Source organism: Schistocerca piceifrons, chromosome 4 (assembly GCF_021461385.2).
Source record: "Schistocerca piceifrons isolate TAMUIC-IGC-003096 chromosome 4, iqSchPice1.1, whole genome shotgun sequence".
Taxonomy (NCBI): Eukaryota; Metazoa; Arthropoda; class Insecta; order Orthoptera; family Acrididae; genus Schistocerca; species Schistocerca piceifrons.
Genome location: NC_060141.1, coordinates 616,442,169 through 616,456,252, shown reverse-complemented (window position 1 = coordinate 616,456,252; position 14,084 = coordinate 616,442,169). Strand labels below are relative to the sequence as shown.

At 41.6% G+C, this 14,084-nt stretch overlaps 1 protein-coding gene across 3 annotated transcripts in view; it reads left to right on the top strand.

Annotated features, from left to right (window-relative positions):
• The window catches only part of LOC124795253 (transforming acidic coiled-coil-containing protein 1), a 214,961-nt gene extending 201,675 nt beyond the window's left edge, over positions 1-13,286 (top strand). For all 3 annotated transcript variants that reach the window (XM_047259195.1, XM_047259197.1, XM_047259196.1), the window contains one exon: positions 12,380-13,286. In XM_047259195.1, the coding sequence (XP_047115151.1) occupies positions 12,380-12,569 (190 nt within the window). In that variant the 3' untranslated portion in view covers positions 12,570-13,286. The remainder of the gene's footprint in view (positions 1-12,379) is intronic.
• Positions 13,287-14,084: the final 798 nt, after the last annotated feature.

Genomic DNA, 14,084 nt, shown 5'->3' with positions numbered 1-14,084 from the left:
ATTTACAACGCACTAAAAAAGGAGGTGTAGTTATTCCTGCTGTTCTTATTATTTGTTATTAGTTGTTACTCATCCTCACACCCATCACCATGATCTTCATCATCTTTAATCTACTCCCCTTTGTTATAGTTTTCTTCTGGGGTACCAAAAGGAGGTCCTTGTAGAAAGTTTTGTTTTCTTCTCCCAGGAACAGCGTCAAAGTACAAAGATATCTGCTTTAGCTGGCTGAAAACCTGCATTCTTTGTGCAATATTTTTATATCCAAAGAAGTAGGTTCTGTAGTAGGCTTCATCTTGACTATGATATGTCTATTCCGTGGGTAAAAGTAAAGAGTTCCACAATGAGGGAAAAACTTATCTTCCACATCATTGCAAATTACCTGTACCTGCTGCTGTTTTAGGTGGTTTTGGTGTTTTCAAACAGAATGGCCCAGTAGCAAGTTTAATGTATACAAAATTATCATGTTTCATTATTTTTAGCTGGAATGGATGAGGCAACGTACAGGCTTACCAACAATTTTCAGGAATGTCTGCAGTCTTTGTCTTTTACATCTTATGCCCCATCAATGAGAAGTCTTGCTCATTTGGTAAATACACTATGACCTTTCCTTATTTCATGTTCAAGACAGCAGTAAATTGAGACCGAGTCATCTGCCAGATTGTGATTCCCAACAACATTGTACCCTAACTGTCTTGCATAGTAAATGGTATTTGACTGCAAGAGTGGTAGGGCAAGTTTTGCATATAGTCAGCTGAAATACAGTTAATGAAGCCTTGTTTTGTTTCTAGAATATAGTTTCATTTCATGCTTACAAAAGCTTCTGCCCTTTTTAAGTGCAATGTCTTTCGTGCTAATGACTATTCTCAAAATCTCTTTCCTCAGTTTTCATTTTGCCATTCAAGGAATCACATGTAGTACATGTATCAGACCGGTTATATTCAAAATGTTTTTCAAAAGCTTTATACGGTGCCCAGTCACTTTTGTAAGGAAGGTTGATATGGTACTGGTGGAAAAATTAGAAATGCATAGCACTTGTGATCAAATCTTCTGGCAGGGAATTTTGATTTGAGATATCACACTAGTAGTAGTGCTATTGCCTTGCTTTAAAGGAGTTTATATAATAGTAAGTCAACTGAGCAGTCAACTCTGGTATCTATTTTAGTCTCTTTGTATGGGATCTTCTTTTATCTTTTGGAGGCTGCCCACGGATTACAATACTGTTCTGGACTCTGTACAGTTTGTTCTTGGTTATTCCATGAAAGTTAAGGAATGGTACTTTACTAAATGGAAAATCCCTACCTTCAGTTTCTCAACTTGCAGGAAAATGCAGCTGCACAGCCAAGACATTCTTTTTCATCTTCTTTTGTAGATGAAAGAGAAGAGCAAGGCAGTATTGGTTCAAAAAGTTTTTTTTAGATGAACCCCCTTCAATTGCAAGGAAAGTTTGAAAAAGACCTGAAGTTGCAAACAGATAGCCTACTGATTAAGGCAGTCATCATAGAAAATCCGGAAATCTGCTGAGAATGGAAAAATGCCAAACAAGCTTACAATCCGAAATTTTATGCATGGTAGAATACACCTTAAGAAGGCAGTGTCAGAATTGTTGAAGGTGTTAGTTTTGCTGCATGCAGAACTGCTTTTAACAGTGATTTGTGTAGCCATTTTGATTAACCCCTGAATTGGCAAATGGACAGAAGTAGCTGTGATGAGATCTTAGGTGGATACTAAACTGGAATTTCAAGCTCCTGAAAGCACCAAAAATATCACTTGCCCTTTTCTGTATTTGTTATTATTTCCAGTTCATTTTGATAGCTGATCTTTTGCAGGTGTGTGAGATGCATTCTACTTATAACACCTCCTATTTTATTCTCAGTTCTGGAAACAGAAACGTGGTTTGTTTTCAAATATGCATGTACTGGTTATGAATATGTGACAGAGATGACAGCATTTTACGGCACATAGAATTCTAATGGCAGTAGTGATACTGAGGACTTTTTTCTAAAATACCTAGAATGTCGATGTTTTCATGATAGGCAATGTTGATGCATTATAAAGACATGAATGTGATTATATTTTAATCGTTTGTGACAGTGGATGAGACACTGATGCTGTGTGGAACAGGGCATCAATTAGCTAAGCAGAATTTACCTGCCCACTGTTGCATGAGCAATTTTCCTGTAGTCTAACCAGACTTCTAAAGAAGTGTTTGCGACAGCCATAGAATCATGGCAGTCAGCATTGTGAAAAAGAGTCCGGCTGCAGGGAGATTACATTAGGAAGTGACAAAAGTTTCACAGTTTTTATGTGGGTGGTTTGTGAAAAAAAAAATCTGCATTGTTACAACTCGAACACACCTCATAATTCTTACAAAGATGAGGAGCAGGGAACTAAAACAGCAGGTTTTGATATTACATTGCAAATGCCTCCCAGCACTTCAGTCAAGAATTTAATTTGTTGAAATGGAATAGCACTTCCATGAACGTCATTTTATAACCACTTTTATACTACAGATCTTATTATACTTTTGGAATTTTATTTACAATGGAACAGTTTATCACTTATTCTCTATAGTAAAAAAGGGTCTGTTGCGTAACATAGACATCTTTCCTTACATCAGGCTTCATGAGCAAAGGAAAAGTTAATGCATTTAAGGAATCTTTACGAAGTATGTCTAGCCAAATTTGTAGGGGGTAGGAAATGGTCCCAGTGGTTGTTCTATATATGTGATCAAATTTGTAAGCCGTGGCAGTGACTGAAGTGCTAAAATGCTGATATGCGGATGAATCTGATCTTACAAATAACTATTGGAAATTTTGTTGAATCACATTAGTTGTCCTGGATAATATCTTCATTTCATCAATAGTAATCTATTGTTGGGCTGAAAGAGGAAGATGACGATATGTCCAAGTCAAGAATCCCACAAAGCGAATGAATTATGCTCTGCAACTGATTATATATTGATATATTTATCGTATTGTGTTAACAACTACACAAAAGCATCAGCAATCAAATGGAAATGTCCAAACGTGACTACCACTCTAGAGCACTGTCATTTGGCGTAGTGTCCTCAGATCACCACAAATGCTCAGTGGACACTCCTCGACGACGTGTTCTTTTGTTTGCTCCTCCACTCTGCTGTCTGTCAAGTCCACTTCTGCAAAGTGTAACCACATCTCAATTCACCCATCCTGGTGTGGTTAAGCCTCGAGCAGGTCTGACATGGTAGTTGGAATCCATCAGCCTTCTTTGTTGTATCTTGAACCAGGTGAGCATTTCTGGGTGAATGTTTATTCTGGCATTGTCGCCAGTTGAAAGAATCAATCCAAGGTGGTTTACTTGGATGAGTTGCTTCTTGCTTTTGCAGGACATCATGCATGGGAGAGTTTTTATGAGATGTGATCTTGTTGAGCAAGTTTATCTTAGCTGCTTGCCTCCTCAGATCTTGTGGAGAACAGTATTAGTTGGGACAGGTAACTACTGAGTGGGGGTATTCTGACAGTCCCAGTGATAACACGCGTGGCTTCATTAAGCTGCACATCAGTCTTTGTTGTAGGTGTGCTGTTTGCTCACCAAGAAATGTGATACTCACCAGCAGAATACACAGGAGCAAGTGCAGTGCACCCCAACTGCTTCCATCAATCTTGCAAAGATTGTTCAAGTACGAAGCCTCCCCAAAGATTGTGGTTACTGCAGTCAAGCAATCCCTGGGCAATGGGTTGATACAACCTAATTATGCCATGAAAGTTCTGCTACACAGCAACTACTGTACTATGCAGTAGAACTTACATCCAACTGATAAAGAGATTTAGAATAAAATGTTGATAATTACTCCATTTTCTCTTATTTTAGTATTTCTTCTGTATGATCTTTGCAAGAAAGCCCATTCTTAATTTTTTATCCTAATTTGTAGTGATATTCCTGAAGTCATATATGCAGAGGTGGAAATAGTAATACACGTGTCAATGGCATTATTGAATATGAATGTGTTGTAACATTCATTGATTGCGCATTAACCTTCTTTTCCACTGCGAAATGGAGAAGTGCTGTTTGCATACAGTTCTTATGTTTACGTCTAATAAACTTGGTAATTTTACAACTTCCTATGATGCATGACTTTTTAAAATCTGTTTAACACTTTGGAGACAAGCCACTTGGAAGAATTTTGGACCTAGGAAACCAGCCATTTATGCCATTATTTAAAGCATTTCTAGCACCTATGTAACTGATGTATCATCAAGAGATAATACATAATTTAAAAAATGCTCATGATTCAAGAGTTATTTTTCATATTTACTTTAGTTCATTGATAGATTGCAAATTTCAAAATAATGAGTGGATAGTTATCTTCTCAAGAAAAAAGTATGAAGTGAGTTATTGAGCAATTTCTTGCTCTTTCAACAAAAATGACACATTTGCTGCAAAAATACTGCAAGTTCTTATGAGAATATGTACAAAATTATATCAGTGTGCTCATACTGGCTCCACCATTTGAGACAGTAGCTGTTATGTTCACTAAGTTTTATTTCTAAATAATTCAAGAAATCGACAATTTATAGCAACACCAACCAAGTGGCGTGTAACAAGAAATCCATACATTGTTCTCATAAAAAATTAGTCCAATTTTCAAGCATACGTGACTTTTGCATCGATAAAATTGCAGCCCAACCTGTACTCGGGCACAGTCTTTTTAATTTTAACACAAAATACTGCCCAAACTATCCTCGGGCTTTGTCTCCAAAGTGTTAACAAGTTTGAAGAAGCCAGGAAATTACCAGTTTGCGTTTCATTTGTGGTTCGGAGGACTCAGTCTCGTAGATTTGCAATTGTAAATGTTTCACGTTGGTTTTGTTTCACCTCCCCCCCCCCACCTCCCTCCCCACACCCACACACACACACACACACACACACACACACACGGTTCTTTCTTTGTGTAATTGATTTCCGGACTGCATACCTTCCTTTTCCACATCCTTCCCCTTCTCCCCCTGTGGGAATATGTTTCATGAAAACATCCGGAGACGGACGCTTGTAACTGTAAGGCAGTCTGTCTTCTTTGCTTTCTATGCTGGAAAGTCTCTGTCCTCCCTTTGTCCTTCTCTTTTCCTTGCCTCTTCTCTTTACCCTCTTCTCCACTGAGGTGTTTAAGACCCCTCTTCTTTCCATTTCTTTGTTCCTCCCTTTCTCATTCTTTCCTCCCTGTGTGTGTCTGAAGGCCGACCCACATGTAGCCGGTGACGGGGTAACACGTAATTCCCAGCCCCGGGTAGACAGGTAGGACACATACGTACTCTATGGTAACGGCCAGGCCCAGGGAGGGGTGATTACCCAAGCTGGTACCTTCCGAATGTGCCGATTGGTCCCTCCGTCCGTTTCTCAGGAGATGTGACCTGAGGTGTGAACAATCACCTAAGGTGGGAGTGCCTTCAGAGGGGGCCCCCACAAGGAAGGAGCACACCATCGGAGACACCGGTAATCATGGGGAATACTTCCACAATGGTTTCCTCTACGTCTACAATTTCTGCTCACAAGCGAAAGTTATATGAGTCCCAGCCACGGACATTTCTTCCATCAGTGCCACAGTTCCTTGTTTCTCGGTCGGCCGAAGGTCAAGAATTCTCCACAGTCAGCCCCTTCATTGTTCAGAAAGGTGTCGATGCAATTGCAGATCCTGTAAAGTCTTGTTCCTGATTACAAAATGACACCTTGTTGTTAGAAACAGCCACTGCCCTCCAGGCACAAAAATTGCTGTGAACTTCACTGCTACACACCTTCCCTGTCCGGGTAGAAGGGCACTGTACTTTAAATTCATCACGCGGGGTGGTTTATACACGCTCACTCGACGGATTGCCCAGTGAGTAAATTCAAAACTACCTGTCTGACCAGGGCGTAACGGCTGTACATAGTCATGAAAAGGGTTGACAAGGACTTGGTACCAACCCGTACTATCTTCTAGACATTTGACAGAGTTCAACTTCCATTGAACATTAAAGCGGGCTATGAGATAATTTCAGTTCGCCCTTACATCCCCAACCCTACGCGTTGCTATCGGTATCAGTGGTTTAATCATACCAGCCAGTAGTGTTCCAATCCGGTCATGTGGGTTACGTGTGGCACGGATGCCCGTGAGGGTGCTTGTCCACCTCCATCCCCTCGTTGCGTCAACTGTATGGGTGACCACCCTGCTTCCTCTAGAGTTTGCCCCATTTTCAACAATGAATGGTTTATTCAGGAAATCAGAGTGAAAAAAAGGTGTCTACATTTGCTGCTTGTAAGTTATTTGCAAGTCGAAAGCCCACTGTGCCTCCACCAGGTAAATATAGCACTGTCCTTGCATCTCCAAGGTCTGCTAAGGAGGCAGCCACGCAGACTTGTGATCTCACCTTTAGTGCTACAGTCGTCAGATCGGCCAGTGCAAAGCTCACCCATTCAACCTCCCCACTATCACCTGCTCACTCTACGGCTCACCTTCACCGGCTTCTGCTAAATCACGAGTCCCGAAATCAGACACCCGGACTTCCAAAAAAGAGCCTACTCGCGAAGATTTTTTACGTACCCCAACTTCACAACCATCGATTCCTCCCTCACCTCAACGTCCTGTTCCCAAGAAGGCTCATAAGAAACCATGTTCCGCTCCTCCTCCGCCACGGCATGTCTCATCTACAGCGCCACCTGGCAGTAACCGCCCTCGACTGTCATCAGTGTTGCCAAGGCGCACTGCTGGCAGCCAATCAACTGGCTGATCGCTGGTGGCAGGAGCTGCCCCCAAACGCACTCGAGTGACCATTTTCCATGTGTCCTTCGAATGCAGCCACAACTGCCATCGATGCGCACGAGCCGCTGGAAGTTTGCCCAAGCTCAGTGGAAACTGTTTTCACCTCTAGCGACATTTGATGACTGTCACTTTCCTAACGTCGACGATCAGGCCACTCGTGTTACAGAAGTTATTCTTACAGCCACTTAACGTTCAATACCTCGCACCTCTGATATCCTTTCCCCCCCCCCCCCCCCCCCTCCCCTCCCCCCCCCTCGTGAGTGGTGACGAGCTCTTCGCCTACTTGGCCAACTGTATCCGCTGTAAACAGTTACGTGCGCGATGCCGTCGCGTCATCAGCGATAGCAAGAAGGCAAGCTGGGACTTCTTTACTAGCTCTTTCAACACCTTCACTCCCTCTTCAGAAGTTTGGATTCAAATTCGACGGTTATCTGACACGCCTAGATTCTCCCTGATCTCTGGGCTCATTGTCGCCCATGATGCCTTACTGGACCCCGTCGCAATTTCTGACTCATTGGGTCAACACTTGGCTGAGATTTCGAGCTCTTCAAATTACCCGCCGGCCTTTCTCCCGTAGAAATGTGCAACGGAAGTGCGACCTCCTCCTTTTTCCTCTCAAAATAGCAGAAGTTATCATAGTGTTTTCTCCATGTGGGAACTCCAACTTGCACTCTCTTCGTCTCGCTCTTCCGCCCCAGGATCGCATGGTATCCACATCCAATTGTTGCTGCATTTATCATACCATAGTCCGCGTTACCTCCTTCGCCTTTATAATTGAATTTGGACCAACAGTACTTTTTCCAGAAGATGGTGGGAAGCTATCATCGTCCCTGTTCCGAAACCTGGAAAGGACAAACATCTCCCCTCTAGCTATCGCCTCCATTTCTCTCTCGAGTAGTGTATGTAAGGTTTTGGAGCATATGGTGAATTGCTGTTTAGCCTGGTGGCTGGAGTCCTGAAGCCTTTTAACACCTGCCCAGTGTTGTTTCCGAAAGCATCGTTGTGCAGTTGACGATCTTGTTGCTCTCTCCACTTATATCATGAACAATTTTCTCAGGAAACGCCAAACAGTAGCAATATTTTTTGATCTGGAGAGAGCATACAATACCTGTTGAGAACAGGCATCCTCCGCACACTGTTCTCTTGGAGCTTTCGAGGACGGCTACCCCTTTTTATTCGTGAGTTTATGACAGAGTGCACATTTAAAGTGTGGGTAAACATTACTCTCTCCCTTTCTTTCTCCCAAGAAAACGGGGTGCCCCAGGGCTCCGTGCTAAGTGTTGTACTGTTTGCCATTGCCATAAATCCAGTTATGGATTGTATCCTTCCCGATGTCTCGGGTTCCCTCTTTGTGGACGATTTTGTGTTTTACTACAGCTCTCAATGGACCAACCTTCATGAACAACGTCTTCAAGGATGTCTCGATCACCTCCACTCTTGGAGCTTCAGATTTTCCCCCAGTAAAATTGTTTGTATCAATTTTTGGCATTGTACAGAGTTTCTTCCGCCTTCCCTACATCTAGGCCCTGTCGACCTTCCATTCGTGGATGTTACTGAATTCTTGTGTCTTATGTTTGACAGAAAACTGTACCGGTCCTCCTACGTTTCCTATTTTTCGGCTCGCTGTCTGTGGTCCCTTAACACCCTGCATGTTCTGAATGGTACCTCTTGGGGAGCGGACCGAGTGCTCCTTCTCCACCTCCAACGCGCCTTAGTGCACCCTTAAACTCGGCCGTCTGTTCTTCAGTGTCTCGACTCTGTCCACCACCGTGGATTGCTTTTAATGTCTGGAGCCAAAAACACCAGCCCTGTGGAAAGCCTTTATACTGAGAGTGCTGACCCTCCGCTGTCCAATCGTTGAGCTGTCCTCCTGAGTTGTTATATTAGCCATCTGTCTTCCATGCCTGCTAATCTGGCCCATGACCTTTTTTTCAACACCACCTTGGTATGCAGGCCACCCTTCCTCTCTACTACCACCGGGAGTCTGCTTCCGTCGACTGATACATTCTCGTTCCTTCCACTTTCCTAAAACTTCCTTGATAACTGGGGGTACAGCACCACCTTGGCTCCGCCCCCGGACGTGCCTGCTCCGTGACCTTTATCAGCTTTCCATGGATGGTACCCATTCTCTCGTTTATTGTCGGGCATTTGCTGTTCTATGTGCACAAATGAAGGATGCCACATTTATTTACACTGACAGCTCAAAAACATCATTTGTTGTTGGGAGTGCCTATATTGTTGGCGACACCCCTAATCAAATTCAGCTTCCCGACCAGTGTTCAGTTTTAACTGCAGAACTTTACGCTGTTCTCCAGGTTGATCCGTCGCCATCAGCGGATACAGTATATTATTTGCTCAGATTCGCTCAGCTCTCTTCTCAGTGTCCAAGCTCTTTACCCTGTCCACCCTCTGGTCCACCGGATTCAGGACTGCCTCCACTTGGGGGTGCATCTCTGTGGCATTCCTCTGGATCCCAGGACACGTTGGTATCCGTGGAAACGAGGCGGCTGATATAGTGGCCAAGGCTGCAGTCTCTCTTCTTCAGCCTGCTGTTTGCATGGTTCCCTTCGCCGATCTACAGTGTGTTTTATGTTGTCGTGTTGCTCTTTTATGGCACGCACATTGGTCTACACTTCCCAATAATAAATTGCGGGACAGGAAAGTTCTTCGCTGTCCTTGGACCTCTTCCTCCCGAACTCTTCTTCAGGAGGAGATAATTTCAACTATGCTCCGGATAGGGCACTGTCTTTTTAGCCATCGACATTTTTTAAGTGGCGATCATCCCCCACTTTGTCCTCACTGCTATCAACTGTGGACATTGAGATACCTTTTACTTCAGTGCTCCTATTTTACTCCGCTACGCGCTCGTTTACAGCTGTTGCCTGATATATCTTCCATTTTAGCAGATGACATGCACTCAGCCGATCACATCCTTGAGTTTATTAGAGTGTGAGATGATGTCGGTCATTTGAAGCTCTTTCGGGGAAAACAACCCCCCTTCTATAGTGGTTTTCTAAGCTTTCCTTCTGTGTTTTAGTTTCCCCACTTTTTGAGTTTTGCTCCCATTGCTGCTGATTTCCAATTTCTTTCTTTCTTTCTTTTTAAAAGGCTTTCCGTAAGTCACAGACCGGGTGCTAATGACCATGGCAGTTTTGCGCCCTAAAACCATAACAAAAAAAAAAAAAACACTAACTAGAAATTTTGTCATCCCATATTCTCTACTTATCATGATAGATTATAGTCAGAAGAGGGGCTAACTCAGCTGGAAATTCGATATACGATCTTCTAGGTGTTCCAGTGGACCCAGAGCTTGGTTTGATTTTAATGATTTCAGTTATTTCTCAACACCACTGACACTAACATTTATTTCTCTCATCTTTTAAGTGGTACAAGGACTTAATTGGGGCAGTTATCCTGGATTTTCCTTTGTAAAGGAACATTTGAAAGTGAAGTTAAGCACTTCAGCTTGTGCTTTGCTACCCTCGGTTTGAATTCCTGTCTCATTCATAAGTGAATGGACACTAACTGTGGTGCCAGGAACAGCCTTTAAGTATGGCTAGAATTTCTTTCAGTTTTGTGAAAGATTGTTTGACAGTTTTCATCTATGGTAGTCACTGAAGTCTTCAGATATTGTTCTCTTGACAGAGAAATGCATTTCATTCAGCATGTCTCCATCTATAGTTCTATGCTTTGTTTACACCTATTATGCAGTAGTCTCTGTTCATTTACAGTGGCTATGCCATGGAGGCTCCCTTCCATTCTGAACTGTTCCACTGGGTACATATCTATCCAGTGCGTGGCCAACTATTCTTTTAAACTTGAGCCCTAGCCTCTTCACGTGCTCCTGTTCCTTGCTGAAAGTTCCTCTTTGAGATATGACATTACTGCTTTTTTATCTATTTTACTGGGCATAAACATTTTGTTGCCTGTTATAGTTATCCTTTCTACTTTGATAATTATTGTTGCCACAACTGCGTCACGGACATTGATACCAGTTAGGTCAGGTCTATTTGCTACACTACATCTATTTCCATCATTAGTGTGGCTCTGAACTATCTGTTGTAAGTAGCTTTCAGGAAAGGCAGTTAGTAATGTTTTACAGGATGTCTTGCCATGTCCTTCACAAACAAAACTGCAATTTTCCCATTTGATTGTTGGATGATAAAAATCTCCACCGATGATTACAGTATAATTGGGAAACTTACATACATGCAAAGTGACGTTTCCTACAAAATTTTTGTTTGGATCAGGTGGCGATTCTGGTGAGTGATAGGAGGATTCTATTACCATTTTATGCCCACTCCTCATACTGAGTCTTGTCCAATCAATCTCGTATGCAGCTTCAATTTCTGTCTTGGTAGATTTGAGTTTTTTGCCTACTGCGACAAATACACCACCTCCATTTGCTATTACCATATCCTTTCAGTAAACACACAATTTTTTCCCAAAAATCTCACTGCCATCAACTTCAGGTTTCAAACAGCTTTCTGTACCCGGAATTATTTGAGCTTCACTGCTCTTCAGGAACACTTTCAAATTCTGGCACTCTGTTGCAAATGCTTCGGCTACTAGGAGATTCATTCTTTTGCCTGTAGGGGACATTTAACATTCTTTTGAATCTTACACATATACTTCTGGGCCTCCTACAGATGTCAGGATGTGGACTGAATGAAGAGTCACCTAATGAAGTTGCAGCTTAGCTTGCCACAGAATCCTTAAAGTCTCTGGTTCAGTTCTTCCACTCAACTCAGAATATGGAATTGTGATCAGGTTTGGGGACAGTGCTGCAAATCGTGAGCTTTGTTAAAATGTTGTGTGGAAGGCTAGTCTTCTCAGCTTTATCTGCTTTTGCTGGAATGATCAAAGTATGACCTCAGAGACCAGACAGGCATTGATAGTTTCAGCATGTGCCAGTATAGCCACTTCAACATGTTGAATGAGGCCCCCAGGCATACACACTGAGTGAATCTAGTTCCCTCCCTCCATCATTTGCTGCCATTTCTATAAGGATACCGTTAATAGCTGAATGTGTGAACTAGAACCTACCCATTTGTGTTTGCCGCCTCCTTGATACAGGACAAAGCAGGTTTCCACCAAACAGGTGAAGTGAAGTGAGTCCCACTGCCTGTTTAAGTTTCAGTGAAAGCACAACACCACAAACTAGTTGGTTAGGGGAATCAGTATAACACCCATTTATGTCTGTTAAAAATGGTAATACGAATACTAGATGAAAAAAGTCCCCTGCTCTTAGAACCAAAGCAAAGGTTCATCTGCGTAGGCTTGTGCTACTATCTCATTGAAATGCATGCTACTGTTAGTGAACGGAAAGTCAGAAGCAAGCTGGCTGTTAAGAGGTACTACTTTTGGGGATTTTATTAACTTGACAAATTATGCTTTATGTGACAGTTGCTTTCAGTGTCCAGGAAGTGCTAGATGCAACATACACTGTTTTAGAAACTTCATATTGTTTTAAAGTGGTTCTTGATCTGCTTTATGTGACAGTTGCTTTCAGTGTCCAGGAAGTGCTAGATGCAACATACACTGTTTTATAAACTTCATATTGTTTTAAAGTGGTTCTTGATCTGCATTTTTCTGACATTTTCACAGTGCTAATCAGGAACTCGAGTCATTACGCCGCAGTCATCAGGCAGAAAGTGCGAAGTTGCATGCCATGTTAAAGAAAGCTGAAATCAAAGCAAGTTCACTCGAAGAAATGCTGGAGCAAAAGATTAAGGAAAACCAAGAACTTACAGCGATATGTGATGAACTGATAGGCAAAGTGGGATCTAGTGAATGAGAGTACCCTGTGGCAGTTTCCTTTCTTCTTTTTTATATTTTTAGGTAGACTTTATCCGGCCATGTCTTTCAGTGAAGTTAAAACTTGTTGTTGCTTGTAATTTTGCCCTGCTAGCTGGGATTTCAGTAAATATCAGCACATTGCTAGAACAACTTGTAACTGTAGAGTTATTATTTGTATTTGTAAATAAATGTTTAATGCTTCATAAAACTATTTATTGGTAAGTGCAATTGTTTGTAATGAATTATATAACCCACTAGTAATGACATACAGCTTCATTGCAGTTTTCTGTGACTTGTGGAGGTTTGACTAAACAGATGTTATGTCATCTTAATATGTGATTAACACTTTTGTACTTGTAGTAAAACTACATTTGTGTGTGTGTGTGTGTGTGTGTGTGTGTGTGTGTGTGTGAAAGAGAGAGAGAGAGGGGGGGGGGGGGTACTTTGTAAATGAACTTGACAGCAGAGACATAACAGTTATTTCACAGCAAAGTAACCCAAATGTTGTAAAATTTATACATCGAAGAGCTGTGCAATTTATCAGCTTTTGCATGACATGCATATGTATATAATGTACAGCTACTATTATGACAAAAGAAAAATTTTAATTTCTATATTTTTTTATAAATTTTTGTTTTATGTTGTCTTGCATTAATTCTAAGAACAGACTTATGTAGGATATTTAAGAGTAAATAAATATATGATTTCAGTATAATTTGGCTTTTCAGAAGATCTGTTCCTTTTCCGGTATATACTAGTATGTGATGTGCACATGTGGTATATATTAAAAATTGTACTGTCATGGAGTGTTTCTTGTTTTCAGTTTAACACTATTTACTTTGAACATTTATAATGCAACAGAAAGAGAAAATTCAAATTTTTATCTAAAACTAGGAACAGAAAATTTACTACTACGCTTTGTACATTAGCTGATATCCGTGGTCATACATTATGTTGAGTTACAGTATATATTAATGCTCACTCAGTCATAAAATATTAATAATCTATTAAAAGTTAATTATGTTTGAATCCCAATCAAACAACACTGCCTGTTTATTTACAGCCACACATTGTATTTATTTACTCCCATCCCTATGAGCTACATCACTGCCGATACCTCCCCAAACAATTTTTGAGAGATAGTGGGAAGTGTCACTACATTCCAGTGGAAAAAGAAAATTAAAATTTTTTCTCTACATCTTGTTAACTTGCTGCTGCTTGTCATAATTCCTGAATAGTCACTTGGTTATTATCTGATGTGTATTTATTCTGGAATTTTTCCTCCATCTTTTGTAAAAAGACTTGACAGCTTTTGTACTAATCATTTTCTGTGCTAGCGTGTGGGCGCGCGCGCACACACACACACACACACACACACACACACACACACACACACACACACTTGTACCACATTGTGTCACAGAATACCCAGCGATACGACTGCAGTTGGGCAGGTAGACTGGGGAACTGGGTTGAACTTCCATCTACATATTTTAGCAGTGCTTGTGCTGGG